General features: G+C 51.6%; 2 protein-coding genes across 2 annotated transcripts; both read left to right on the top strand.

Annotated features, from left to right (window-relative positions):
* The first annotated feature begins 1,186 nt into the window (after positions 1-1,186).
* Positions 1,187-11,443, top strand: ARL8B (ARF like GTPase 8B). The gene is made up of 7 exons (XM_075574700.1): positions 1,187-1,435; positions 2,796-2,876; positions 4,222-4,295; positions 6,873-6,966; positions 7,181-7,248; positions 7,705-7,775; positions 8,106-11,443. Exons 1-7 carry the CDS (start codon positions 1,313-1,315, stop codon positions 8,153-8,155), a joined length of 561 nt encoding a protein of 186 aa, XP_075430815.1. The 5' UTR covers positions 1,187-1,312; the 3' UTR covers positions 8,156-11,443.
* Positions 11,444-12,503: 1,060 nt separating this feature from the next.
* EDEM1 (ER degradation enhancing alpha-mannosidase like protein 1) lies at positions 12,504-26,332 on the top strand. The gene is given in 13 exon segments (XM_075574699.1): positions 12,504-12,860; positions 17,817-17,889; positions 19,530-19,633; positions 19,731-19,902; positions 21,010-21,193; positions 21,332-21,506; positions 22,605-22,635; positions 22,637-22,726; positions 22,940-23,110; positions 23,369-23,442; positions 23,531-23,627; positions 24,149-24,334; positions 24,814-26,332. Coding segments are annotated over 13 exon segments (1,773 nt in total). The 5' UTR covers positions 12,504-12,534; the 3' UTR covers positions 24,904-26,332.
* The last annotated feature ends 277 nt before the right edge of the window (positions 26,333-26,609 follow it).

Below are 26,609 nucleotides of genomic sequence, written 5' to 3'. Positions count from 1 at the left end.
CAGCACTGGGTACAGAGCGGTATATACAGCACTGGGTATAGAACGGTATATACAGCACTGGGTACAGAGCGGTATATACAGCACTGGGTATAGAGCGGTATATACAGCACTGGGTATAGAGCGGTATATACAGCACTGAGTATAGAGCGGTATATACAGCACTGGATATAGAACGGTATATACAGCACTGGGTATAGAGCAGTATATACAGCTCTGAGTATAGAGCGGTATATATAGCACTGGGTATAGGACTGTATATACAGCACTGGGTATAGGACTGTATATACATCACTGGATATAGAATGGTATATACAGCACTGGGTATAGAGCGGTATGTACAGCACTGGGTATAGGTCTGTATATACATCACTGGATATAGAACGGTATATACAGCACTGGGTATAGAGCGGTATATACAGCACTGGGTACAGAGCGGTATATACATCACTGGGTACAGAGCGGTATATACAGCACTGGGTATACAGCGGTATATACAGCACTGGGTATAGAGCGGTATATACAGCACTGGGTACAGAGCGGTATATACAGCACTGGGTACAGAGCGGTATATACAGCACTGGGTATACAGCGGTATATACAGCACTGGGTATAGAGCGGTATATACAGTACTGGGTATAGAGCGGTATATACAGTACTGGGTATACAGCGGTATATACAGCACTGGGTATAGAGCGGTATATACAGTACTGGGTATAGAGCGGTATATACAGCACTGAGTGTTGTTACAATGTATATGTTATATGATTTATATCATGCATTTGTTACACTGCAGTTCGCGCTTTCTGCATCCCCTCTATCCCTGGTGCGTCCCTTCCCGTGTCCCCCCTATCCCTGGTGCGTCCCTACCCATGTTCCCCCTATCCCTGGTGTGTCCCTTCCCGTGTCCCCCCTATCCCCGGTGCGTCCCTTCTCGTCTCCCCCCTATCCCCAGTGCGTCCCTTCCCGTGTCCCCCCTATCCCCGGTGCGTCCCTTCCCGTGTCCCCCCTATCCCCGGTGCGTCCCTTCCCGTGTCCCCCCTATCCCCGGTGCGTCCCTTCCCGTGTCCCCCCTATCCCCGGTGTGACCATTCCAGTGTCCCCCCCTATCCCCTTTCTGTCCCCCACTATCCCCGGTACGTCCCTTCCCGTGTCCCACAGCCTGCGGCCGGTAGGGGCGCCCCCGGTGCCGGCTCTGTGAGTTCCGGTTCCGGTTCGCAGAGGGTGCGCCAAGGGCTGAGCGTTATCCCGGCGGCCCCGTCTCTCCCAGCAGCCCCCGGTGTCCCCCAGGCGTGTCCCGGTGCCCCCCTGCGGGATGCTGTCGCTCCTGTCCCGGTTCCTGGACTGGTTCCGCGCGATGTTCTGGAAGGAGGAGATGGAGCTGACACTGGTCGGGCTGCAGCACTCCGGGAAAACCACCTTCGTCAATGTCATAGCGGTGAGATCCGGGGGGGCACACCGGGGGTAGGGGGGGAGCGCACCGGGGGTGAGGGGGGGAGCGCACCGGGGGTAGGGGGGGAACCCACCGGGGGTGAGGGCAGTGTCTGAGAATGTACATTATACAGTAGGTAAGGTTATTCTCATTGTGGGGTGTAGCTAGCGTATATAGAATCTCTCTACAGGTGTCTGTCTGTCTGTCTGTCTGTCTGTCTGTGTCACACACCTGTCACAGTTGCATTGAGTGGAAGCAGGCCTCTGTATACCTTGTGTATACGTGAAGTTAGCAATGCACATTCTGCAGTCTGTATACCGTGGTATACAAGCTCAGTCATAGGACTGAGCATTTGGCATCTCATCATTCGCTGGGGACCAGTGATAACCCAGCTGCTGCAGTGTCCCTTTACCCCCACGTTTCAGGCCTGGTAACATCACAATAATAGAATTATACAAGTTTCAGACGCCTGAAGAACGGGTTCTGCGTGTGTTATTCGGAGCCCCAATTGCCCCAGCCAATCACGGAGCAGACTCCTGGGTGTGTTGGCTTCGCCCTTCGGAGCGTGAGCCTCTATCTCGTCACCTCCACGCGTGGAAGAAAGCGACAACGCTTCGGTTATCACTGCTCCCCAGCCTGGGTTCTTCAGGGTGCGATGAGATGACCAGTTATTGGGGACGTTTCTTGCGAGGTGTGTCTGCCCGCACCGCTCATTCCCTTCTACTTCTTAACAAGTTCAGTGAAGCACTGCGTGCACATGTATGTACCAATAACAGCTGCACATGCACAGCCACCAGCCGAATACATGTAATACAGCAGCTGAGGTTCACAATACGACGTGATAGGGTTATGCAGAAGTCGTGATACTGTGTGGGATTGTTCCTTGGGACAGATCATGCAGGACAAGCAGCTTCTGTAACCCATTGTGATCCTCGGGTAGAAGTGACAGCAAAACATGTTTCACTATACAGCTTTAGTCCCGGAGCCTATGTGAGGGGGTGTTTATATGGGGTGATATGCCTCATATCTCCAAGGGTATATGTGAAGTAAAGACATCAGAGTAATATCGCCTTGAGAAATTGAAGGAGTGCGGTGGACTTTTCTCATTTTATACACCTGATTTCTTGCGACTCCACCATAGGAAGTAGAAGTTCTGTCTCCATATGGGGCTGCAGTAGTTCAGAGACCTAATGGGAGTCGGGGTAATGGTGAAGGTATATCTGTGCGATGGGGATATTGTGTACAAGTGCCAGGCCAGCACAGCCGCGCAGTGCAGTGTGTGATATGGGCGTGTGACGTGCTCGCTGGGTCCTTAGGTGTGGACGTAAGCTCCTCCAGTGTCTCATGGTTTGTGTTCTCTCTCCAGTCAGGTCAGTTCAACGAGGACATGATCCCAACTGTCGGCTTCAACATGCGCAAAGTGACCAAAGGCAACGTGACAATAAAGGTGCAGTCCCAGCAAATCACTTTGCGGTTCTGCAGAGATCTCTGCTCCTGAGATTGTACAGTACAATGCGGTTCACCAACTGCCTTTCTGCTATCTCCTCGTGGATGTCCAATTCGGATCTTAAGCTTAACATTTTTCCACCACCTAAATCTAGACCTGTACTGGATTTCTCATAACCCCCATATACTCAAAGCTAGACACCCAGGTGTCATTCCTTACTTCTCCCTCTCCTACATCCAGCGAGAAATTCTGGATTGTTTGGTGGATATTTTTAACAAGATTGTAGGAGGTGGAAACTACAATGTTGCTAAAATATCCACAAACATGTCACTCATTATATCCCAACTGGATTACTGCAACTTTCGTCTAGTTGGTCTCCCCTCTGCCATCTGTCTCCTCTCCAGTCCATTCTAAATGCTGCTGCCAGGCTCACTTCCCTTACTTACCGCTCTTCCCCTGCCGCACCACTATGCAAGTCACTACATGGTCTACTCACACCCTACAGAGTCAAATTCAAGACTCTACATCTCTGATCTAATTTCCAAGTACTCTCCCATACCCAGTCTACGTTCTGCTCTTGATCTACGTCTGTCCACCTCCCTTTATAGCTTCCTCACACTTGCGTCTCAAAGACGTGATGCACCCCAACTCTGGAACTGTCAACCACGCACAATCAGACTCTCCCCTTCCATACATAGTCCTACATACACTCCCCTCTTTCTAGAGTGTAAGCTCCTTGGGACAGAGGCTTCCTTCCTATTGTCTCAGTTTGTCTTAAAGGAGCCCTTTGTTTTTGTTTACATTTATTTAGTGTTTTTGTAGCAGGGAACTGAACCCCATTTAATTTAGCTCTACGTAGAACCCCACGCTCTGCACAGAACCCCTTGCTTCCCGAGGCGCCCCTCCCAGGGGTCTGTATCTCTGCAAAGTGTCAACTTCCATGTCACGTGGCCCATTTGGAAGCCGAACCTGATGACGTCAGAGCGTCCTATTGGGCCGCAGGGTGCGGGAGCTTTGAAACGTTGCCATTACGTGATCGCGGGCTACTGGCACCTCCCCCCCCACGGAGGTAAGTATCTCTGGAAGCAGGGGGTTCCCTGAGCTGAAATTAATGGGGTTCAGCTCCGATGACCCCCTGCTTCAATCCTGTGTAAAATAAAATAAAAAAACCAGCGCGTAGATTCCTGCTTTAACATACGTGTGCTCGTTTGTCATACAATGTTGTTGTCCTCCCTCCCACATTGTACTGCGTTGCGGTATATGTTGGCGCCGTACAATTAAAAGATGATTGATGGCAATAACGATGTCGCGTGATCGGAGTCGTCTTCCTCTCTTGTCCCCGCAGGTCTGGGACATCGGAGGCCAGCCGCGCTTCCGGAGCATGTGGGAGCGATACTGCCGCGGCGTCAACGCGATCGTGTAAGTCTGTGTCTGCGGAGGCTGGAGGGAGGCGCGGCGGAGGCTGGAGGGCGGCGCGGCGGAGGCTGGAGGGCGGCGCGGCGGAGGCTGGAGGGCGGCGCGGCGGAGGCTGGAGGGAGGCGCGGCGGAGGCTGGAGGGCGGCGCGGCGGAGGCTGGAGTGAGGCGCGGCGGAGGCTGGAGGGCGGCGCGGCGGAGGCTGGAGGGCGGCGCGGCGGAGGCTGGAGGGAGGCGCGGCGGAGGCTGGAGGGCGGCGGAGGCTGGAGGGAGGCGCGGCGGAGGCTGGAGGGAGGCGCGGCGGAGGCTGGAGGGCGGCGGAGGCTGGAGGGAGGCGCGGCGGAGGCTGGAGGGAGGCGCGGCGGAGGCTGGAGGGCGGCGGAGGCTGGAGGGAGGCGCGGCGGAGGGAGGCTGGAGGGAGGCGCGGCGGAGGGAGGCTGGAGGGTGGCGCGGCGGAGGCTGGAGGGAGGCGCGGCGGAGGCTGGAGGGAGGCGCGGCGGAGGCTGGAGGGAGGCGCGGCGGAGGCTGGAGGGAGGCGCGGCGGAGGCTGGAGGGAGGCGCGGCGGAGGCTGGAGGGAGGCGCGGCGGAGGCTGGAGGGAGGCGCGGCGGAGAGAAGTCGGGGGTGTGAGCAGGGCCCGTCTGCGGTTTTATTCTTTGCACTACGGGACTTTTTCTTTCTTTTCTTGGCGTGTTGGTATTTATTACAATCTGCCCAGCTGCAACATTGGAGAAAATAACAGTTACAAAATATCAGTTAATTCATTTATTGGACGAAGGGAACTATTTCCTTGGACAAACCTTGTGCGGTTTTATTGTCGCACAGGTTTTGCTCCAGTTTTTCAGCCAGGAGGCTTTGATAAGAAAGCCGCCTAGATCAGGAGTGGCCAACTCCAGTCCTCAAGGGTCACCAACAGGTCAGGTTCTCAGGATATCCCTGCTTCAGCACAGGTGGCTCAATCAGTGACTCCGCCGTTGACAGCGACCTGTGCTGAAGCAGGGATATCCTGAGAACCTGACATACCTGTTGGTGGCCCTTGGGGACTGGAGTTGGCCACCCCGGCCTTAGGCCACGTCTATAGAGGGTGCGTGCGGCCGTGCGAGTGGCTTCACGCTTGCCTTTAGCTTGAGCGATTCGTGCCCTCTAATTGAACGTGACGAGGGGGCGTGTCGTTGGGCGTGACGTCACGGGAGCTGGCTTGCCCTCATTGGGCGAACCGTTCGCGTGATCCGGCCATTGCGCGAGAAAACAATTGTTTGCTCGCGCATCACGAGCGCCGGAGTTTCTGGTCGCGCGCTCTCAGGACAGCCTCATAGAAGCACGTCATTTGCTCGCGGTCGCGATAACCGTGGATGCGGCCTTAGATTCTTTACGGGAGATTGATACGATGAGGATGGAGATTAAACCACGACTCCTCCCGGAATAGATCGGTGTTTCCATCTGCAGTAGTCAAACCCTGGTCCTGTCCGTGTCTCCTGGTCAGTCTGGCCGAGAGGTGTCTGCCCCGTTCACTAGAGCCGCCCACATTTCCAGCGGCCTTCTAATTATACTGCCTTTGTCCCGATTGGGTGGTGTACCGCAGATCTCTTCATGAATATTAATTAGGGCGGATTCATCATTTAAGCAGAGCCTATAATATTTTTATCACGTGCCATATAATCTGCAAGCTGTGCATGAATCGGGGCCGGCTTGATGGCGGTGACACTGCACCGAGCCCCGCGGTTACCGAGGCGCTCTTCCCCACAACAATTCAACTGCCTCTGTAAGTGCCTGGTACCTTCTCCGGAGCAGCATCTCCTCCTGCCGCGTCCTGTTGTCATCGCGACGCAACGTCAACTGATGCCACACGGTGTCTCGTTGCCATGACAACTTGACATCACAGGGCTGCGTTGCCGTGACGCTGCGTCGTAGGAGGAGATACCTCTCCGGAGAGGTAAGAGGCCCCGCCAAACGCCACTGCACAGAGCCCCGCAAATCTCCTAGCCGGCCCTGCATGCATCCTATAGTAGGGTGACCAGATGCCCCGGTTTTTCCGGTATTGTCCAGGTTTTTGGCACTGTGTCCCGGTGTCCTCGACGGCTTTTAAAAAAAAATGTCAAAACGCCCCATTTTTTTTGCTTTGATCACGTATGCGCTGCTGGCAAGAGCCGGTCCTGCGCATGTGCGGCCTGCAAGAGCTGATCCTGCGCATGCGCGATTGGCTCTTGTCAGCTACGCATGCGCAATTGGTGGGGGTAGTATGCGCAGTTGACGCAGGCCGTTTGCGCATGCAGGAGTCGTATCAGACCGTTTGCGCATGCAGGAGTCGTAGCAGACCGTTTGCGCATGCAGGAGTCGTAGCAGGCCGTTTGCGCATGCAGGAGTCGTAGCAGACCGCTTGCGCATGCAGGAGTTATAGCAGACCGTTTGCGCACGTGCGATAATTGTCCCGGTTTTTTACTGAGAAAACATGGTCACCCCATCCTATAGTAACAATAAGTGTGGGGGAGAATTGTATGTACTCTGAGCTTCTCCATACAAAAATGCAGCTATGCGTCGGCAGAATACCAGTCTGAGTGTGGCTCGCCTCTGTTCCCCTCGCAGTTACATGGTGGATGCCGCGGACCGAGAGAAGATAGAAGCTTCTCGTAACGAGCTGCACAACCTGCTGGATAAGCCGCAGTTACAGGGTATCCCGGTACGTGGGGCCACATTCCCTACCACGCCACCTGCTTCCAGGAAACATACTTGGTAGTAATCCATGCCAGGTCTGCCAGGGTCATCCTGTGCCCCCTATACATATTAAGCAGAGTGCGCTGCAGTTGCAGGGATGGGGAGCAGGGTCGCGTACCCTGCAAAGTTGGTGGGGGAGACCAGCAGCACAGGGAACTTAACCCTTTCTCTTGTTTCAGGTCTTGGTTCTCGGGAATAAGAGAGATCTCCCCAGCACTCTGGACGAGAAACAGCTGATCGAGAAAATGTATTTATTGCCAGTTCCGGGTGGTGGGTGTGAGGGTGTGAAGGGTGTGAAGGGAGCTGTCAGGCGGTTGTTATGCTTTGTGCGCCTAAAGTCCCTTTTCTTATGTTTTTAAATGTAGAGGGCAAGATACATAGTCTTCATAACCTTTCCAGCAGCATTTTCAGCCCTGTTTTGCAGCGGTGATGCCCAGTAACAGCTGAAGGTGCATTTTCTCTGTAAATTTCAGGGACAGTAGCCTTGGTGTTCAGTGATAAACACTCCGTGCTGCTTGTTCATTTTAGGCTTTAAGGTTCTAAGCTGGAGAGAACTGTTGTTCCTAGGAAGAGCTGTTGCACAGCCGAGTGCTCTCACATTCCTGCAGCTGCTGTATTGGTGGGGCTGCTTTTCTCGCTGGGTACAGGGTGGGAGTGGGCTGCAGGGTACCAGCCAGTCTGACCTGTTCTCTGTCCTGCACAGGAACCTCTCTTCGATACAGGACAGAGAAATCTGTTGCTATTCCATTTCCTGCAAAGAGAAGGATAACATAGGTAAGCGGTGAGTGCAGAGTGTGCAGAGTGTGCAGAGTGTGCAGAGTGTGCAGAGTGTGCAGAGTGTGCAGAGTGTGCAGAGTGTGCAGAGTGTGCAGAGTGTGCAGAGTGTGCAGAGTGTGCAGAGTGTGCAGAGTGTGCAGAGTGTGCAGAGTGTGCAGAGTGTGCAGAGTGTGCAGAGTGTGCAGAGTGTGCAGAGTGTGCAGAGTGTGCAGAGTGTGCAGAGTGTGCAGAGTGTGCAGAGTGTGCAGAGTGTGCAGAGTGTGCAGAGTGTGCAAATTCGTGCAGTGCTGGTGAAGTCTCAAAGAAACGCTCCCTCTCCCTCCTCAGATATCACTCTGCAGTGGCTTATTCAGCATTCTAAATCACGCCGGAGCTGAAGATCCCTGTGACCATGGCTTTGCTGCTCTGCATCCTGGGATGTGTCCCTCCTCCTCGCTCTGCATCCTAGGATGTGTATCCCCCCTGCTCGCTCCGCACCATAGGACATGTGTATCCCCCCCCCTTTCCCTCTGCACCCTGGGGCGTGTCCCCCCTCCTCGCTCTGCACCCTGGGACGTGTCCCTGTCCTCGCTCTGCACCCTGCAATGTGTCTCCCCCTCCTCACTCTGCACCCTGGGACGTGTGTCCCCCCTCCTACCTCTGCACCCTGGGACGTGTCCCCCCTCTTTACTCTGCACCCTGGGATGTGTCCCCTCTCCTCGCTCTCCACCCTGGGACATGTGTCCCCCTCCTCACTCTGCACCCTGGGATGTGTGTGTGTCCCCTCCTCGCTCTCCACCCTGTCTTCCTCGCTCTGCTTTCTTCTCCCTACTTCCTGTGCTGGTGAACCTGCTCTCTGGAGTCCTAAATGATCCTTTCCCATTTCTGCTTCCCCGTGTGACGTGAGACCTGCTCCCCTTGATCTGCCCCCCCGGCAGCCGGCTGATTGCTGAGGCCTGTGCTCCCTCTTGTCACTTGCACACATATTACTGCCCCAGGCAGGAGATTGACCTGCTGCAGCCCTGGAAGAGCATCGGAGATTTACCTGCTGCAGCACTGGAAGAGCATCGGAGATTTACCTGCTGCAGCAATGGAAGAGCATCGGAGATTGACCTGCTGCAGCACTGGAAGAGCATCGGAGATTGACCTGCTGCAGCACTGGAAGAGCATCGGAGATTGACCTGCTGCAGCACTGGAAGAGCATCGGAGATTGACCTGCTGCAGCACTGGAAGAGCATCTCATCCCTTACAACATAGTGTTAACCCCTTCAGTGTTTGGGGGTTTGCACATGTTCACGGTCTGATGCAACGTCACACACACCAGGAGGGAGGGGGGGGGGCTCTCACCTGGCACAGATTTAGGTTTAGTGTCGGCACGCCCTCCGAATTCTGCGTCCCACTGGTGTACACGTCTCCCACTGATGTCCGACACGCTCGCTTGGAAGTGGGGATTACAAACCTCTGGCACGGATCAGGAGCTCAGTGTCCGGGAGAGTCGCCTGATCTCTGTGTTTTACGGACTTCTATCATCGGGTGTGACCGTGCAGCACAAGGGAGAGTATCCACGAGGCAAAGTGTACATGGCCCGTTGCTTTATTTATATATATATTTAAAACCAGTAATCCTAAATTTAAAGCACTTGTAGCAGAAATAGCTAATTTAGGCTATTTCTCATTTTTATTGTGCCACGTAGAGTAATTACCAGGACACGTAATTATATGGAAGGACTCTTAAGCTTATCCCATGTTACTCCCCTGTCTGAGTTTACATCCATGTGCTGGGAGTCACCTTGTTGCTGCTTCATACAGGGTCCCTGCTAGTGCATTAACCTTTTCAGTGCTGGGCTGTTGTGTAATTGCTCTGTGATAGTGCTCCAGTCATGGGCCCCTCGTTACATTGAATAGGGATAGGTTGCAGCGAGGGTAATCATAAGCATTAAGCAGAGTGTCTGTGAGATGCAGGAGCATGTTACCATGAAGGCCGGTGTGTGACGACACAAATGTGCTTCTGCAGTCGGGCTGTTTATCCTGCAACATTTGATGGGTTTTACAGTCTGCAGGGGCTGCATCATCTAAAGCAGAGGTCTCAAACTCCGTCTGGAAGGGCCGCCAAACAGGCCAGCTTTTATGGATATCCCTGCTTGAGCACAGGTAGCTCATTCAGTGGCTCAGTCGAAGACTGCCACCTGTGCTGAAGCAGGGATATCCATAAAAGCTGACCTGTTGGTGGCCCTTGAGAACGGAGTTTGCGACCCCCGATCTAAAGAAAAATGTTTGTGTCGGAGTGACGGCTCCGATTCACCCCACTGGGAGATGCTTTTCCGAGGCATCCCCTGACACTTCACCGTTTACGTCTGGCTGTGGTGCCACGCAGAGCAATATCTACCAGCTGTACTGTGTGCAGAGCAATGTGATCTACGCAGAGCAGGATATATCCCTCTGTTAATGTTAGAAGATAGAAAGCATCCAAAGAGTAAAGCATCCTTTGAGGTTAAGTGCACACGTGGAGCTGGGTGCCCTCTACAGGAGCTGTGTCTAGCTCTTGTCTTCTAGTCCTGTCCCCTAGGTTTGTGCACTGGTATCTGGGTGTGACATCGTCCCTCCTGCAGCTGAGGAAGGGGTCTCCCTCCCCTCTATTTCACATCAGATGCTGATTTTGTTTTTGTGACACTGGATCTGGCCCAGGGATTTCTCAGCCGGTGCCTTTTCTTTAGTTCTGCGGCGGAAAAAACTCCAGTCCTCGAGCTACCAACAAGTCAGGTTTTCAGGCTATCCCTGCTTCAGCACAGGTGGCTTAGTTAAAGACAGCCACCTGTGCTGAAGCATCGTGAAAACCTGACCTGTTGGTAGCTCTTGAGGACTGGAGTTGGCCACCCCTGCTTTAGCTCATGACTCGCTGCTATTTATAGTTTTCTTTGTTTGGCCTTTTGCTGGTGCCTAAGATGCAGGGAACTTGAGACTAGAACAGGCTGATCTCTGCAGGACCAGGACATGGTTCACTCTGGCTCCCAGCCAGTCTGTTGGGGGCTCCTATTAACACCGAAGGCCATATTTACTAAGCAGTGCTATGCCATAATACAGCTTACCATTCATTCACTTACATGGGTAGCATGGTGCCTCATGATTTAGCACTGCCTAGTAACAACGGGCCCACATCTTTCTACTCTGCTGCTGCATACGAGGGATTAGTAAGGCGTAGCCCCTGTGGATCTGTTTTAGCAGTAGAGAGCTGTTTCGTACTCTGATCTGAGCCCCAATTGTATATAATAGTGTCCCTCGCCTCTCGGATATATCATGTGGTCCTGTGAGCTTCAGCCGCTGCATGTACAACCTCACCATTAGCAACTTTGTAAATATATTTTCATTGATTTAGGTGAATGTATCTACTGCACCATACTCCTACTATGTGGTACAAACTATTTGAGGGTTATCTAGGATATTTTAACTACAGAGTGTTTTGTAAACTCAAAGCTTAATGTATTGTATTTATGACAAAGGTTATACTGTTCAATTCAGTTTTACGCTGGATCTCTGTACACTGTAGAATGAAGGTGTAAAAGAAACTGATACAATGATTTGGGCTCCTGATTAGAGTGGTTCATGCTGTGTAATCCCCTCACTGCTGTTGTCAGTAATAATTAATGATATAATGAAAAATGTATATCAGAAATAAAGCGGACCAAAACATTTCTACTTTGGGCCATTTTATTGATCTGAAAATGAAATGAATGTTGGTAACAATTTGAGGTTTATGAACATGTGCATTGTAATTGCTGCTACAAAGTGGTGTGTCTGGTTTGTAGCTTCATAATGAAGAGCCAGCATTTATGTTAGAGGTGTGTGTGTGTGTGTGTGTGTGTGTGTGTGTGTGTGTGTGTGTGTGTGTGTGTGTGTGTGTGTGTGTGTGTGTGTGTGTGTGTGTGTGTGTGTGTGTGTGTGTGTGTGTGTGTGTGGTGAGGGAAACAGTGAGTTACATTGGGTCACAGACTTATGTGGGGTTGAGCTGGGGGTCACACACGTGGACCTGCCACATTGGGTCAGGGGAGGGGGAGAGGTCACACAGGTACCGGTCAGGTGAAGGGTGGGACCTCACACAGACTGGCCAGGGGTGTTGGGGGGAGAGGTCACGGGCACTGGCCAGGTAGGGTTGGGGTTACACAGGTGGGAGGGATGGAGTCACTCAGGGATCGGTCACATGTGGGGGTGGTTGTGGTGTCACACAGGGACCGACTGGTTTGGGGGCGGGCGGGGGGGGGGGGGGAGTAGTGACATGGACCAGGTAGATGTGTGTATGTGTTTGAGACAGAGGGCACCATGAAACGGGCAAAGAGCAGCTTTGACTGATACTGAATCGAACAAGTACCCCATGGACTCCAACTTCATAATGCCCAACTATGAACAAGACCTGGGGCAAAGCAGCAAGCAGGTCCGGAATCACTGCAGACATCATGAAGGGTGACCATATTTATGATGCCCTGCACCAATACAGTGTCACTGTGCAATATCGGGGAGGGGATGTGCACTTCCGGGCTGTAATCTGGTCAATAAGTGACGTCACAGAGGACAGGCGAGCCACAGGTCACTCAGTTGGGTGACGAGTTTGCTCGCAATTGGTTAAATCAACGTTCGTTTCCCCCCAAGCAAGCCAATAAAATTGCAGTGCCAGAGGCAGGGGCGGAGCTTGCGTATCACGCCTCGGTTTGATTCAGCACGCTAGCCTATCAGAGCGCGGTCTGGCCAGGAAGTGCCGCTACACCCGGAAGTGCCGGTTACTCGGGATGCGGTGGGGCTCGGTGCTGCTGGGGCTGCTCTTGCTCCTGCTCCGCCTCGGGCTGCACCGGATCCTGCCGCTGCCCGGGGTGGTGTGGGGAGGAGGAGCGGGGCCGGCGGTGTGCAGAGCTTCCTACGGACGTTTCTTCCTGGGCTCCGGGGATGAGTACAGCCGCCGGTACAGCGCCTTCCCCGCCGGCCTCCGCAGGGAGATGCGGGAGCGAGCCCGGGGCATGTTCTCCTTCGGGTACGATAACTACATGCAGCACGCGTTCCCCGAGGACGAGCTCAACCCGATAGAATGCAGAGGCCGGGGCCCAGACACCGGGAACCCGTGAGTACAAGCACTGGTGCAACAGGAGATGTGTATCACTGTCTCCGGCCCACATTAAAGAGAAGGGAGGGGAGGAGAGACAGCAAGATGATTGGGAGGGGAGTAGGAAAAATTACAGCTGTCTCTTACTTTCCATTGCACAGTGAGAGGTTCTATAAGTGTGTGTTTATATATGTATATGCATACATACTATGTGTGTGTACATATATACACACTACACAGTATGCATATACATATATAAAACACACACTTATAGAACATCTCATTCTGCAATGAAAAGTAAGAGACAGCTGTCATTTTTCGTCCTCCAAAGAGAAGCGCAAAACAAACACCCTAGTGAAGTGCTGTAAAAATAATGTACTACTACAGATTACTTTTTTTTTAGTTAAGGGAAACATGTTTGAGAGCGCGTCCGCTGCATGGGCATGTTAATCGTGCAATGAATGTGTTGTAACCTGCCGGTGCAACATACAGTATACTGTCTTTGAAGCCCTTGCGATACTGTAGTATACGTTGCCACGTATACATGACCAATGAAATCTGGGGGTGTGCTAGTGTCTAGCATAAATCAAAATGTGTAGGCACTCACGGAGTCTTGTAATGTATACAAATGTACATTTATTACAAACAAAGGATTTCTTTTTTTGTTTTTATACATACAAGAACTAGTGAATGCCTACACTTTTTTTTTGTGATTTTATGCTAACTATATACTGGACAATATTCAGTTTATGCACCTCATTGGTTCTGGTTTATATCTATGCAGCAGTTCCATGGCTGGAGATAGACTTGCTATAGACCTTGGTGAATGTTTGGTGTGCCAGCACTGATGAAAATAGTCAGGTTCCATATGAGATAAGGTTCTCCTATTGATGGAACCTCTTTGTTTGCAACACTATAGACTGTGATGTACATACTACTGTGAACTAATTTAATATAAACTTCGGTGCCGTGTCTTCTAATGGTTGCAATGTACTGCTTCCATCGGAACCGATCTACTTCACACACTACATGAACGGATGTCTACGTAGTGCGCTAGTCTTCAAGTCGGTGACTTGACTGCCTAATGAGTACTGCTGATTACAGTGATTATGACATATTTTTTAGACTAAATATGTTCCTATTACTTACATTTACGGATAGCCCTCTCTCTTTCTTGCAGTTTGACAATGGACTTTAACTATAGTCCCCTTTATTGGTTTCGTATATAATCCCTTGGTGAATATGTATGTGTTCTGTATATTGTGTTAGGCTAGCAATTATTTTTAACCCACTTAATACCTTTGATACGTGACACATTAGTTCTCTCTCTGTTATCTTTCAAATCTTTTTAGCTGATTTCTGAGTATGTTTTGTTTATTTAATATATATCGGTCCCCTAGTTTACTATATATTACATTTATCTCTTAATCCTGACATTCTTAGCTGTCCAAAGGTGCTTATGATTTATATATATTTACCCTGATTTATGGTATTTAATATTTTTGTTGTATTGCTCCCTTTTGACATTACTGTAGGTGCCTTTTCTTTGTACAGTAGCTGAGTTCTGTGTCCACAAGATCTTGCAACATCGTAACAGCCGTGGATATTTTTTTTTATTTTGTATCACTTTCAACACCACTTTTTGTTTCTATTTGGTTACTTTGCAACCAGAGGCAGAGTGGCCCCTGAGATTGAGCTATTCTGCTCATGGTTCAACACCCCCTCCCCCGGTAGAATTGTAGAATTTGCGGAATGTGAAAACTTCTACATCCTGAATTCATTCTTCTTCTTGAATCAAATAGAGAATGAATATGAACTGAACCCAGTGGAATAAAGAATTCAATGGATTATATACGAGCTAGCCAAAAAAACCCCACGTGATTTGAAGACTGCGGTTTTTAACTGTTTTGCACAATGCAAGATCACAGATTGGTTCGCTGCAAATTACATCTTAATGGAAAGAAAACTGATTACAAACACGAAATGAACATCAATAACCTCAAGAATAACGACAGAGAATTTCAACTAGAGCTGACAAATCACTTCAGCTTACTCAACATTCATGGGGACACTAATAATTATGAAGATTGTAGTTGAAGGCGCAGAACCAACTGGAGGAATCGCTAGCAAAAACGGGATAAGAAAATATCGGATGAGACAAAGCCGGTACTGATACGTGACAAGAAATGAAAGATACAAGAACTGAAGAATTGAATATGCAGAGCTGTGCAAAACCATCCACAAGCATATAACTGAAGTTGTAAGAACATTTTACTGTGATCTGGTTAAGAAGGTGCTCTAAGAGAAGTCTAAAGAAGAATAAGCAATCAATTCTGATTTGAGTGCAATGATGAGCTTCTCAAACAAGAGATGGATCAACAATAAAAGACCATGCACTTACAGACGAGCCAACGAGTATTCTAAAGCTTGCCTTAAACTTGACTTAAACTTGACTTAAACTAGCCATGTAACATGCTGGGTACATTTCAGTGACATTTCTGCAGAGGCTAATGGCCCATCGGTGTAACACAGCTGGGGTTCCTGGCAGTCCCATTAAGTTTAAATGGGACTGCCAGGGACCCCCTGCTGTGTTACACCGATGGGCCATTAGTCTGTCTGCAGAAATGTGGAAATGTTGCAGCATGTACCCAGCATGTACCGCGTCTATTTGGAGATTGCCCCAGGTTTGTTTTAGAATAATCGTTGGCACTACAAGTATAAAGAGGGTTGAAGACATAACGTTGTATGAGAACACAGGGCATAGTCCAGCAGAATAGCGTGAAGAAACCACCAATGATGTGCCATTCTTCCTTCCAGAAGTGTCAAAGGCAATACAATCCATGAAGCATTGGAAGGCTCCAGGGTATAAAGGAGTTACAAATGCAATCTTGAGAAGTTGGCGAAGAGTAAATCCTTGCAAAACTCTCTACATGCTACAAGAGCAGAAGCGTGTAAAGCTTTAAAAGTGAGCAGGAGAATTGAGTGCGAGATGCGTGATTTGATAGGAAGCCAGGAGAGTGATTTCAGCAAGGGAGACGCTGAGACAGATTTCGGAAAGAGTAGAGTGATTCTGGCAGCAGCGTTTAGGATAGATTGTAGGGGAGACAGGTGAGAGGCAGGAAGGCCGGACAGCAGGAGGTTACAGTGATCGAGGCGGGAGAGAATGAGGACCTGAGTCAAAGTTTTAGCAGTCGATCAACAGAGGAAAGGGCGTATCTTTGTTATATTGCGGAGGAAAAAGCAACAGGTTTTAGATATGTCTTGAATGTGAGGGGCGAATGTGAGAGAGGAGTAGTGTGTGACTCATTGGCAGCGTGCTTGGGCTACAGGGTGAATGATGGTACTTCCAACAGTAATGTGGAAGGAGGTAGTAGGGCCAGGTTTGGGAGGAAGTATAAGGAGCTCTGTTTTTGTTATGTTAAGTTTCAGTCGGCGGATGGCCATCCAGGATGATATTCCAGAGAGACATTCAGAAACTTTGGTCTGTACAGCAGGTGTAAGGTCAGGGGTTGAAAGGTAAATTTGTGTCGTCAGCATAGAGGTGATATTTAAACCCAAAAGATGTGATTAGGTCATCCTGTTCTCCTGTATGGATGTGAAGCTTGGACCCTAAATGCAAAGATAATTCAGAAGCTTCAGACAACTCAAAGTATAGAGGGATATATGCTGGGTACTACCAAAAGACAGGGAAAAAGACCAAATGCGTTCAATAGCAAACACATCTGTAACATCACAAGGCTGCAGAAATGTGAAATGGTGGTAGACAGGCAATATCACAAGAAGCAATGATCATTGTTGGACAGATGGTACTTGACTGGATTGCAAGGGATTTAAAAACACCAAGACCGTGAACAAAAGTAAGATGGGTGTAAACAGAAATGTTGGTCTGAATGTCTCTGATCTGGGACAGACATACTGTTGGGCTCCCGGGAAGCTGCTTTCATGTTACTAGGGATGAACTACACGCTACACATGTAAACACGGTACCTACCGCAAAGTAATGTGTAATATGGGTTAAGGAAGTTTATATATGGGGGATAAAGTGTATGTATATATTTACTGGGAACATTCCCCAGGGAGACTGGGGCTCTGCACATCTGCCTCGTGTGCGTTACACTTCAGCGGACAGCGCCTCTGTGGGCAGTCGGCTAACCGCTTGCAATCTTCCCGCGACTCTGCACCTGCAGTGCACGCCGATGTCGGGCTCTTGCAGTCCCGCTAGCACCACGTGCATTGGTAATGCAAATACAGAAGCACATGTTCCCGGACTCCAACCTCCGTCTGCTTCCTGTGTGGTTTCTATAGGCAGAAAGTGCAGACACCCTGTGTAGTTCCCTCCAGCCTGGTGGTTGAGAGTTTTGCATGTAACGTGTTGTATTGTTTCCTCTGGTGAGCATCATATTAATAATATAGGTACACTCATCCCCCTTAAACTGTTTACATATATATTTTTTTTAAATTGTACTTGAGGCACATGGAGACAAAGTTTTATATAGTCGAGTCAAACAGATCTCTAGTAAATGGGCAAGGTCAGACTGTTTAATAAAGTTTGTCACCGGAGATGGGGGTTGTCTTACTGTGGCTCCTAATTCCCTGGACAGGAGTGGGTCAGATCAAGGTCCCTTCATAACTACTGCATGGGGGTATGAAAGCTAAACATGGCTGCGTCGGCTCTATAAACATGGCTAAATCCCACTCTCTTCTGCCGCTATTTCATTGCGCCATGACAGCGAGCGCCCGTCTGAAAAGGAGAACCCTCTTGTGAATCTACAATCGCAGTGAGAAGTAGCAGCTTGTGCATATGTGAGCAGTTGCTACTGTGCGAGCTCTGCGATTTTCCTACAAGCACTTTTTAGTATGATTAGGAACAGCCCCACCCTATCATTTGGAACAGTCCTGTTTTTATTCGGGGTCTGTACCTTGGCATAGCGGTTGCGTTAGGATATTTTAACATTTCTGACTGTGTTGTTTCAGTTCAAATCTTAACATCAATGACGTCCTTGGAAACTATTCCCTAACCCTGATCGATGCCATGGACACACTAGCGGTGAGTTACACAGATATACAGATCTGCTGGTATCTCACACTAACTACATGCCTGGTACACCGACCGTAGGGTGCTCTGACTACATGCCTCACACTGTCCCCAGGGTGCTCTGACCATGTCTGACCAGTGAGCTTTGTGCTGCAAATGGTGACTACTTCCATCCTAGCAGTTTGGTTTGTCCCTGAAGGGGAAGGATGAACTGATGGTTGTGTATTGAAGACCAACATATCAATGTGGACTTGAAGCCACAGACACACTTAGCCTCACTCTGTGTAGGCAGATCCCTTTATCTCCCTGTGCCTCAGGGTAACAATAATACTCATACTTATTCCCAAGCAAAGAGCAGAAATCTATAGGCAGAATTCCACACAGGAAGTGGCTGCATTAATGCCTCACGTGTCATTGTAAAGCGTGTTGGGATAGACCGTAAATGCAAGATATTATTGTATCCATAACCCAGCCTGGAGATTCCCTGCTGTAAAGTAATATAACATGATGGCACGGGCTGGGTGGGTGGTTAATACAATGAGTCACACCACACATTCAAACCTCAACGTCTGACGGTTAGCTGCTCCAAAACTCCCCTTATTTTTGCTGCGTGGGTGTGAAATTCTGTGCTGAATACCGGCACACATTCTGTATAACACCAGGCTGGTTGTAGTATGAAAAATATTCTGTGTTTTGGGCTTGTTTTCTTTTGTAGGTTTTTGTTAAAACTGTTGCCACTCTGTTTTGATGACCATGCTGTAATTTCTCTCTGTCCTGTACTATTTGTTATAAGGGGGATGGCGTGTTTAAGGTAGACTCTTCTCTCCCCCCCCCCCCCCATTCTCCTTCCTCCTTATGGGCCACATTGTACTAAGCTGTACTACTCCACACTTTCCAGTACAGGCTCGTAAATATAGACCTTTTAGACCCATTCAAGTGAAGGTGCCTTCCAGCACAGACAGCATCTGGTTGAGCAGCACTTGGTAACTATGACCCTGTGTTTATGGTGCTATTGGGATCGGTGCAGTAATTGGTAGGGATACATGTAGATATATTCACCATACAGGAGTGACCGATTCTCTAGAGCGTAAATCTGTAGAGAAATGTGGAGCCCTGGAAAGTTCTCATGGGGCAAACAGAACCAGAGCGTGCGACCAACGCTCAAATGTACTCGTGCAGCAAAAATGCTGAAGTTCCCGTATGTAGGATTCAAATAGACTTAAATAGTCAAAACAACTTCATAGCGCTCTACTCCCGAATGGTGTATTGGTGAACAGTCAGAATACAACATTTCAGGCCCAACTCTTGATCAGGGCATGATGAAGGGCCGGAAATATTGTACTCTTGACTGTTCACCAATAAAATAAAAGATTTGTCAGTAGAGCGCTATGAAGTTGTTTTGACTATTGAAGTCTAAGGGGACTTGACCTTTTTGCTGCATGATTTCTAGAGCAGTGTCGGGTCTTCCGGCTACTTTCATCTGATCCGATGTAGCGTTGTGCAGAGATTGGAATGTAGGTGTGTGAGTAGTCGCTGGAGGGGAGTGGGCTGTGGAGGTGTACAGACGTATCAGTCTGTGGGCCCTGAGAGCAGCTGAGGTTGTGGGTTTTTGAGCAGTTTCCCTGTGCGTCTGTAAACGTTTCTCTCCGCAGGTGATGGGGAACGCCTCGGAATTCCAGAGAGCTGTCCGCTTGGTGATTGATACGGTCTCTTTTGACAAAGATTCCACCGTCCAAGTCTTTGAGGCGACCATCAGGTATGGCAGGAGAGCGCCTTGGTATTTACAAGTGGTGGAGGGTGGCTTGGTCTGTTCTACGTCACCTGATCACGGTCTCTCCCCCTCACATGGTCAGAATTCTTGGCAGTCTGCTCTCCACCCACATCATCCTCACAGACACCAAGCAGCCCTTCGGGAACATGACGCTAACGGGTTATGACAATGAACTTCTGCACATGGCGCACGATCTCGCGGTCAGACTTCTCCCTGCTTTTGAGAACACCATGGCGGGGATTCCATACCCGAGGGTAAGTGGCCCTGCAGGAGCCGTGCTGAGCCCAGCCAGGCTGGGATTCATGGTACCCGCGGAATCTGAGTAAAGGGTTTCAGGGCTGTCTGAGAAGAGGGGGGGCTTCCTTTGTTCATCTCTCGCTTGCTCTGCTCCCGATGTTTCATCTGTGCATGTAAGACACTCTCTCCTCTTCCTTCCTCTCTCCCACTCTGATTCTTCCGTCTCAGTTCCCTCTGTATATGAATCTTGCTTTGCCCCCAATATTCTATGTGTATATAATACATTCTCTGTTGACCCCTCTCCTTCTCCACCTCACTCTGCAAGGCTCTCCTTCTCCCTCTGTGAGGCTCTTCCCCCCCCCCCCTCCCTCTGCAAGGCTCTTCTCCCCCCCCCTCCCTCTGCGAGGCTCTTCCCCCCCATCCTCTGCGAGGCTCTTCTCCCCCCCCTCCCTCTGTGAGGCTCTTCTCCCCCCCCCTCCCTCTGTGAGGCTCTTCTCCCCCCCCCCTCCCTCTGTGAGGCTCTTTTCCCCCCCCCCTCCCTCTGCGAGGCTCTTCTCTCCCTCTGCGAGGCTCTTCTCTCCCTCTGCGAGGCTCTTCTCTCCCTCTGCGAGGCTCTTCTCTCCCTCTGCGAGGCTCTTCTCTCCCTCTGCGAGGCTCTTCTCTCCCTCTGCGAGGCTCTTCTCTCCCTCTGCGAGGCTCTTCTCTCCCTCTGCGAGGCTCTTCTCTCCCTCTGCGAGGCTCTTCTCTCCCTCTGCGAGGCTCTTCTCTCCCTCTGCGAGGCTCTCTTCTCTCCCTCTGCGAGGCTCTTCCCTCCCTCTGCGAGGCTCTTCCCCCCCCTCTGCGAGGCTCTTCTCCCCCTCTGCGAGGCTCTTCTCCCCCTCTGCGAGGCTCTTCTCCCCCTCTGCGAGGCTCTTCTCCCCCTCTGCGAGGCTCTCTTCTCTCCCTCCTGTGATGCTCTTCCCCCCCCCTCTCCCTCTGCGAGGCTCTCTTCTCTCCCTCTGCGAGGCTCTCTTCTCTCCCTCCTGTGATGCTCTCCCCCCCCCCCCTCTCCCTCTGCGAGGCTCTTCTCCCCCTCTCCGGCTCCCTCCACATGTCTATGTTTCTCATGGTCTGTGTGTTCCCAGGTAAACCTGCAGAGAGGTGTCCCCCCGGACAGTAACAATGAGACGTGCACAGCTGGGGCCGGCTCTCTGCTGGTGGAGTTTGGGATTCTCAGCCGGCTCCTAGGCGACTCCACTTTTGAGTGGGTGGCGCGACGCGCAGTGCGAGCGCTCTGGAGCCTGCGAAGCAATGATACAGGCCTGCTGGGTGAGACACTTTGCTGACCATCTTGTCTCTTCCTCAATCTGCAGAGGGGGCTTATCCTTCTCTAGCTTATGGGGCAGATAAGGGGGCACCATTCTGCGCTCTTTGCTCACTCTGCACCTTCCTGCTTTCTGACTGCAGGGAACGTGGTGAACATACAGACTGGGCACTGGGTCGGGAAGCAGAGCGGCCTCGGCGCCGGGCTGGACTCGTTCTTCGAGTATCTGCTGAAGTCGTACATCCTCTTTGGGGAGGAGGAAGATCTGGACATGTTTAATGAGGCGTACAGGAGCATCCAGAGCCATCTCCGGAGGGGGTAGGGGGATCTGACATGGAATGGGAGAGGAGAGTGAGTCCTGCCCCCTTACTGTCTCCGGAGGGGGTAGGGGGATCTGACATGGAATGGGAGAGGAGAGCGAGTCCTGCCCCCTTACTGTCTCCGGGGGGGGGGGTATGAGGGATCTGACATGGAATGGGAGAGGAGAGCGAGTCCTGCCCCCTTACTGTCTCCGGAGGGGGTATGGGGGATCTGACATGGAATGGGAGAGGAGAGCGAGTCCTGCCCCCTTACTGTCTCCGGAGGGAGTATGGGGGATCTGACATTGAATGGAAGAGGAGAGCGAGTCCTGCCCCCTTACTGTCTCCGGAGGGGGTATGGGGGATCTGACATGGAATGGGAGAGGAGTGAGTCCTGCCCCCTTACTGTCTCCGGAGGGGATATGAGGGATCTGACATGGAATGGGAGAGGAGTGAGTCCTGCCCCCTTACTGTCTCCGGAGGGGGTACGAGGGATCTGACATGGAATGGGAGAGGAGTGAGTCCTGCCCCCTTACTGTCTCCGGAGGGGGTATGGGGGATCTGACATGGAATGGGAGAGGAGAGTGAGTCCTGCCCCCTTACTGTCTCCGGGGGGGGGGGTATGGGGGATCTGACATGGAATGGGAGAGGAGAGCGAGTCCTGCCCCCTTACTGTCTCCGGAGGGGGTATGGGGGATCTGACATGGAATGGGAGAGGAGAGCGAGTCCTGCCCCCTTACTGGCAGGGACCACGAGAAAGTGCCCTGGTGGGAGGGTGCGGGCATCCTAACGGATAAGGGAGAGAGTTGGGGATTCTGCTGGCACAACCAGGAACTTTACCATTTCAAAGAGCTCCCAATATTTCAGATTGCAAGCTCTTTGGAACACATTTTGGGCCTGACTTGGTGCATCCAATTGTTTTGTTTCCCTTCAGCACTGTTTAAAATCCGTTCTCTGCGGCTTACTCTTCTGTATTTATCTGGCGAGGGGGAGTGTGTATGATAAGGTGCAGCGAGCTGTCATCTGCCTGCTCTGTCACGGGACATGTTTAGTCACGTGTCCTGTAATGTCCCTGATTTTCTCTCTCTCCCCTTCCCCCCCCCCCCCCCCCCCCCAGACGTGAAGCATGTAACGAGGGTGTGGGGGACCCCGCCACTCTATGTCAACGTCAACATGTTCAACGGGCAGCTTCTGAACACGTGGATCGATTCTCTGCAGGCTTTCTTCCCAGGGCTGCAGGTACCACGTGACTGTCCCGCTGCAAGCACACACGTGCTCTGCCGACATGCCACACGCTAACATCCATTCTGCACACTGTGCCAGATCTGTGCATACGCCCTTCTCACTCCCCCAGGACTGTCTGCGCCCCTGGCACACCCACCAACACTCACACACACACTCCAGTGCTGGTATAATTCCCATGTGTAATAATGGACCTTTAAACTCTTACAGGTTTTGAAAGGAGACATAGAGGATGCAATTTGTCTGCACGCTTTTTACTATGCCATCTGGAAGCGTTATGGGGCGTTGCCCGAGAGGTACAACTGGCAGCTGCAGGCCCCCGATGTCTCCTTCTACCCACTCAGACCAGAGCTGGTGGAGTCCACGTACCTTCTTTTCCAGGTAATTGTGTCTTCTCCTTGAGTGCAGAGCAAACCTTCTGCCTATCTGGTGTTCTCTCAGAAATAAGTGGTTGGGGTGGGCCCTGTCTCTCCCGTTCTGTGCCACTCCCGCTGTCTCCCCCTCGCCCCCTCTTCATGCACAAGGTGCTGTCCCTCCCGTTCTGTGCCACTCCCGCTGTCTCTCCCTTGCCCCCTGTACATGCACAAGGTGCTGTCTCTGCTTGACCTTGCTCCCTGTGTTTTCCCGGTCTTGCTGCAGGCCACCAAGAACCCCTTCTACCTACATGTGGGGATGGACATCCTGCAGAGTCTGGAGACACACACCAAGGCCAAGTGAGTGAGCGGCAGTGTGCCCCTTCCGTGTGGCTCTCTGCCCTCTACACCTGTGTTCTCTGCCGGATCTGACCTCTGCCCCTTCTAGGTGCGGCTATGCCACTCTGCACCATGTGGTGGAAAAGTCCCAGGAGGATCGGATGGAGAGCTTCTTCCTGAGTGAGACCTGCAAGTACCTTTACCTGGTGAGGGAGGAGCCCCAGAGCGGCCTGGGCCACGTCTACAGGGCCCCATGCTACAGTGTCTCCTCCATCTTTCCTCACCCCACCATTCCCATCTCGCCCCTCCCGTTCTCTCTCCTCCCGTTCTCTCTCCCCCCGTTCTCCTCCCCCCGTTCTCCTCCCCCTCTTTCTCTCTCCCCCCCTCTTTCTCTCTCCCCCCCTCTTTCTCTCTCCCCCCCTCTTTCTCTCTCCCCCCCTCTTTCTCTCTCCCCCCCTCTTTCTCTCTCCCCCCCCCTCTTTTTCTCTCCCCCCCCTCTTTCTCTCTCCCCCCCCTCTTTCTCTCTCCCCCCCCTCTTTCTCTCTCTCCCCCCCCTCTTTCTCTCTCTCCCCCCCCTCTTTCTCTCTCTCCCCCCCCTCTTTCTCTCTCTCCCCCCCCTCTTTCTCTCTCTCCCCCCCCTCTTTCTCTCTCTCCCCCCTCCTCTTTCTCCCCCCCCCTCCTCTTTCTCCCCCCCTCATGCTGGTTACTCTTTGCTCTCTCTCTCCAGCTGTTTGATGAGGATAACCCAGTGCACAAGTCTGGTAATAAGTATCTCTTCACCACGGAGGGGCACCTGATCCCACTGGACCCTCGTCTGAGGGACACGTCTTGGAAAGACCTCTTCCACCCCAAAGGCAAAGCGCAGAGAAAGCTGTCCCAGACCTGGCTCAGAACGGCGAACTCCAGCTCTAATGTGAGTGCAGCGCGTGCAGCGCGTACGTGCAGGGCACGGGGTGCAGCGTGTACGTGCAGGGCACGGGGTGCAGCGTGTACGTGCAGGGCACGGGGTGCAGCGTGTACCTGCAGGGCACGGGGTGCAGCGTGTACCTGCAGGGCACGGGGTGCAGCGTGTACCTGCAGGGCACGCTGTGCAGCGTGTACCTGCAGGGCACGCTGTGCAGCGTGTACCTGCAGGGCACGCGGTGCAGCGTGTACCTGCAGGGCGCGGGGTGCAGCGTGTACCTGCAGGGCGCGGGGTGCAGCGCGTACCTGCAGGGCATGCGGTGCAGCGTGTACATGCAGGGCGCGGGGTGCAGCGTGTACCTGCAGGGCATGCGGTGCAGCGTGTACATGCAGGGCGCGGGGTGCAGCGTGTACCTGCAGGGCGCGGGGTGCAGCGTGTACATGTAGGGCACGCGGTGCAGTGTATGTGACGCCCTGTCCCATTTTCAGTGTTACAGAGTTCCCGAGGAGCGCAGGTTCTCTCTCCCACTGAAGAGCGTGTACATGCGTCAGATTGATCAGATGGTGGGACTTATATAATCTGCGTGTCCAGGAAAATACCCCCCACCCACCCACCCAATCAGGATCCTGCCTCCGCGGCTAGGAAACTTCATGCTTTGGAGTCTAGTTCCGCCTTTCGAACATGGTATGAGGTGCACCGAGGATCTGAGCTGGGACCGCGTGTGGCCCCACTGTGCAGGGAGGAACTGCTGCTCTCCCGTGCCGGCTTTCTGAGCTCGGACCTAGTGCTCTGGTGAACTTTACAACTTTCAGTGTGAATGAAACCCTCAGGGAACGTGTCGGGGTTACCATACCAGTTTGTGTCTTCCAAGCCTGACGCTCCCTTCTTCGGCCCCGGGTCGGGTGCAGAACCGGAGCTACTGAAGGAGCCGTGTTTGGGCCAGCGCTGCAGGGCACGTTCCCAGTGCCCTCGCATCTCAGGGCTTCGTTATTCTGATGTGGGGCAATTGGCCAAATGCAGAGATAATCAGTGTCTCCTCATCTCCCCGCTCCGCCATCCCCTGATTCATCTGGCAGAGGTTGTAACATTGTTACGGAGTGGGTGGCCCTCTGTTTTGGGAGTCCTAGTTACAGCTGGGGAGGGGCAGATAATTAGGGAAGTCGCCTTTTTGGTTTGTGTTTCTGGGGGTGTCCCGCATGGGGGATTAGTCTTCCTGGGAGAACAGTTACTATTTGCCAAAATTCTGGAGGTGCCTAAACTAGTTTTATGGTCCAAGTTCTGGTTGTTTTGGGGGGGGGGGGGGGGGTGTGTCTGTGCTTTATAGTAAGAGGTTACTAGGGTATTAACCCCTTCACTGTGGCATACTGTGTTGTGCTGCAGCCCATCAGACATGGAGATTAACTTGTGTAGTTACGATGCCTCGTGTGCCTGCAGCTGCTCCTCTGCATGTAGACCAGTGCCTTAAAGTGACATTATTTATACCTGCCATGTTTACGTCAGAAAGGTCACTCGTGTGGTGTCCGAGCTTGCCAAATGTGGATTTGTGGCTGCTGGTGTCCTACGTACTCTGCATTGCCGGACCATCTTTTATCAAACAAACCATTCAACAAATGGGCCAAATCAAGGCCCGTCCTTCTTTTTAATCGTTTTTAGAGAATTTGGAATTCCATCATTTTTTTCCAGGCGACGGAACAGAAGCTGAATCTTGTGTTGGCCGGGCAGTGACGGCCGTAGACGTGTCTGCTACATTCCGTGGTGCGGTCACTACCTTCTCGGGAGGAGGAAGGCGAGACACACGGGGGAGCTGGTCTTGAGCGGTCATGTGCCTGTTCCACGTCCGAGGCCGCGTCTCCACCCTCGCTGCTTTCCGACAAGCTGTTCTAATATCGTTATTACAAGTATTTATCAGGGATGTTTTTTTTTTTCTATGTTGCAGATTTTAAAGCTTTATTAATTATTTTTTTAAATGCAAAACCAGAGTCATGTATTAAAAAGCAAGAATATAAATGCAGCTGTCTTTTTTTATTCCGGAGATAGAGGTAGGAGCACAGTGCCTACAAATGCTCCAGAGCCGACAAGCTCATTTAATCAGGGCCACTGGACCTCCTGCTGCAGAATCATGAGACGACACATCCTGTCCCCTCCGTGGTGACGACTGGAGTCGGTGGTTGATGTGTTGCTGGGATATCGGATTCAAAGCAGCAGTCCAATCTGCCGTAAAAAAAACCCCAACTTTTTTTTTTTTAAACTCTTCTCCCCCCCCTCTTATTGTGTCAATTGTATT

This window comes from Ascaphus truei, chromosome 17 (genome assembly GCF_040206685.1).
Source record: "Ascaphus truei isolate aAscTru1 chromosome 17, aAscTru1.hap1, whole genome shotgun sequence".
Classification (NCBI taxonomy): domain Eukaryota; kingdom Metazoa; phylum Chordata; class Amphibia; order Anura; family Ascaphidae; genus Ascaphus; species Ascaphus truei.
The sequence above is the reverse complement of the archived record's forward strand: the minus strand, read 5'-3'. Positions and strand labels throughout refer to the sequence as shown.

Bases quoted from the DNA above. Each gene is read 5' to 3' on its own strand.
- ARL8B (XM_075574700.1), top strand. From the start codon at position 1,313: ATGCTGTCGCTCCTGTCCCGGTTCCTGGACTGGTTCCGCGCGATGTTC. The intron at 1,436-2,795 runs GTGAGATCCGGG...TTCTCTCTCCAG, and splicing joins CCTTCGTCAATGTCATAGCG to TCAGGTCAGTTCAACGAGGA. The intron at 7,249-7,704 runs GTATTTATTGCC...TGTCCTGCACAG, and splicing joins AAACAGCTGATCGAGAAAAT to GAACCTCTCTTCGATACAGG.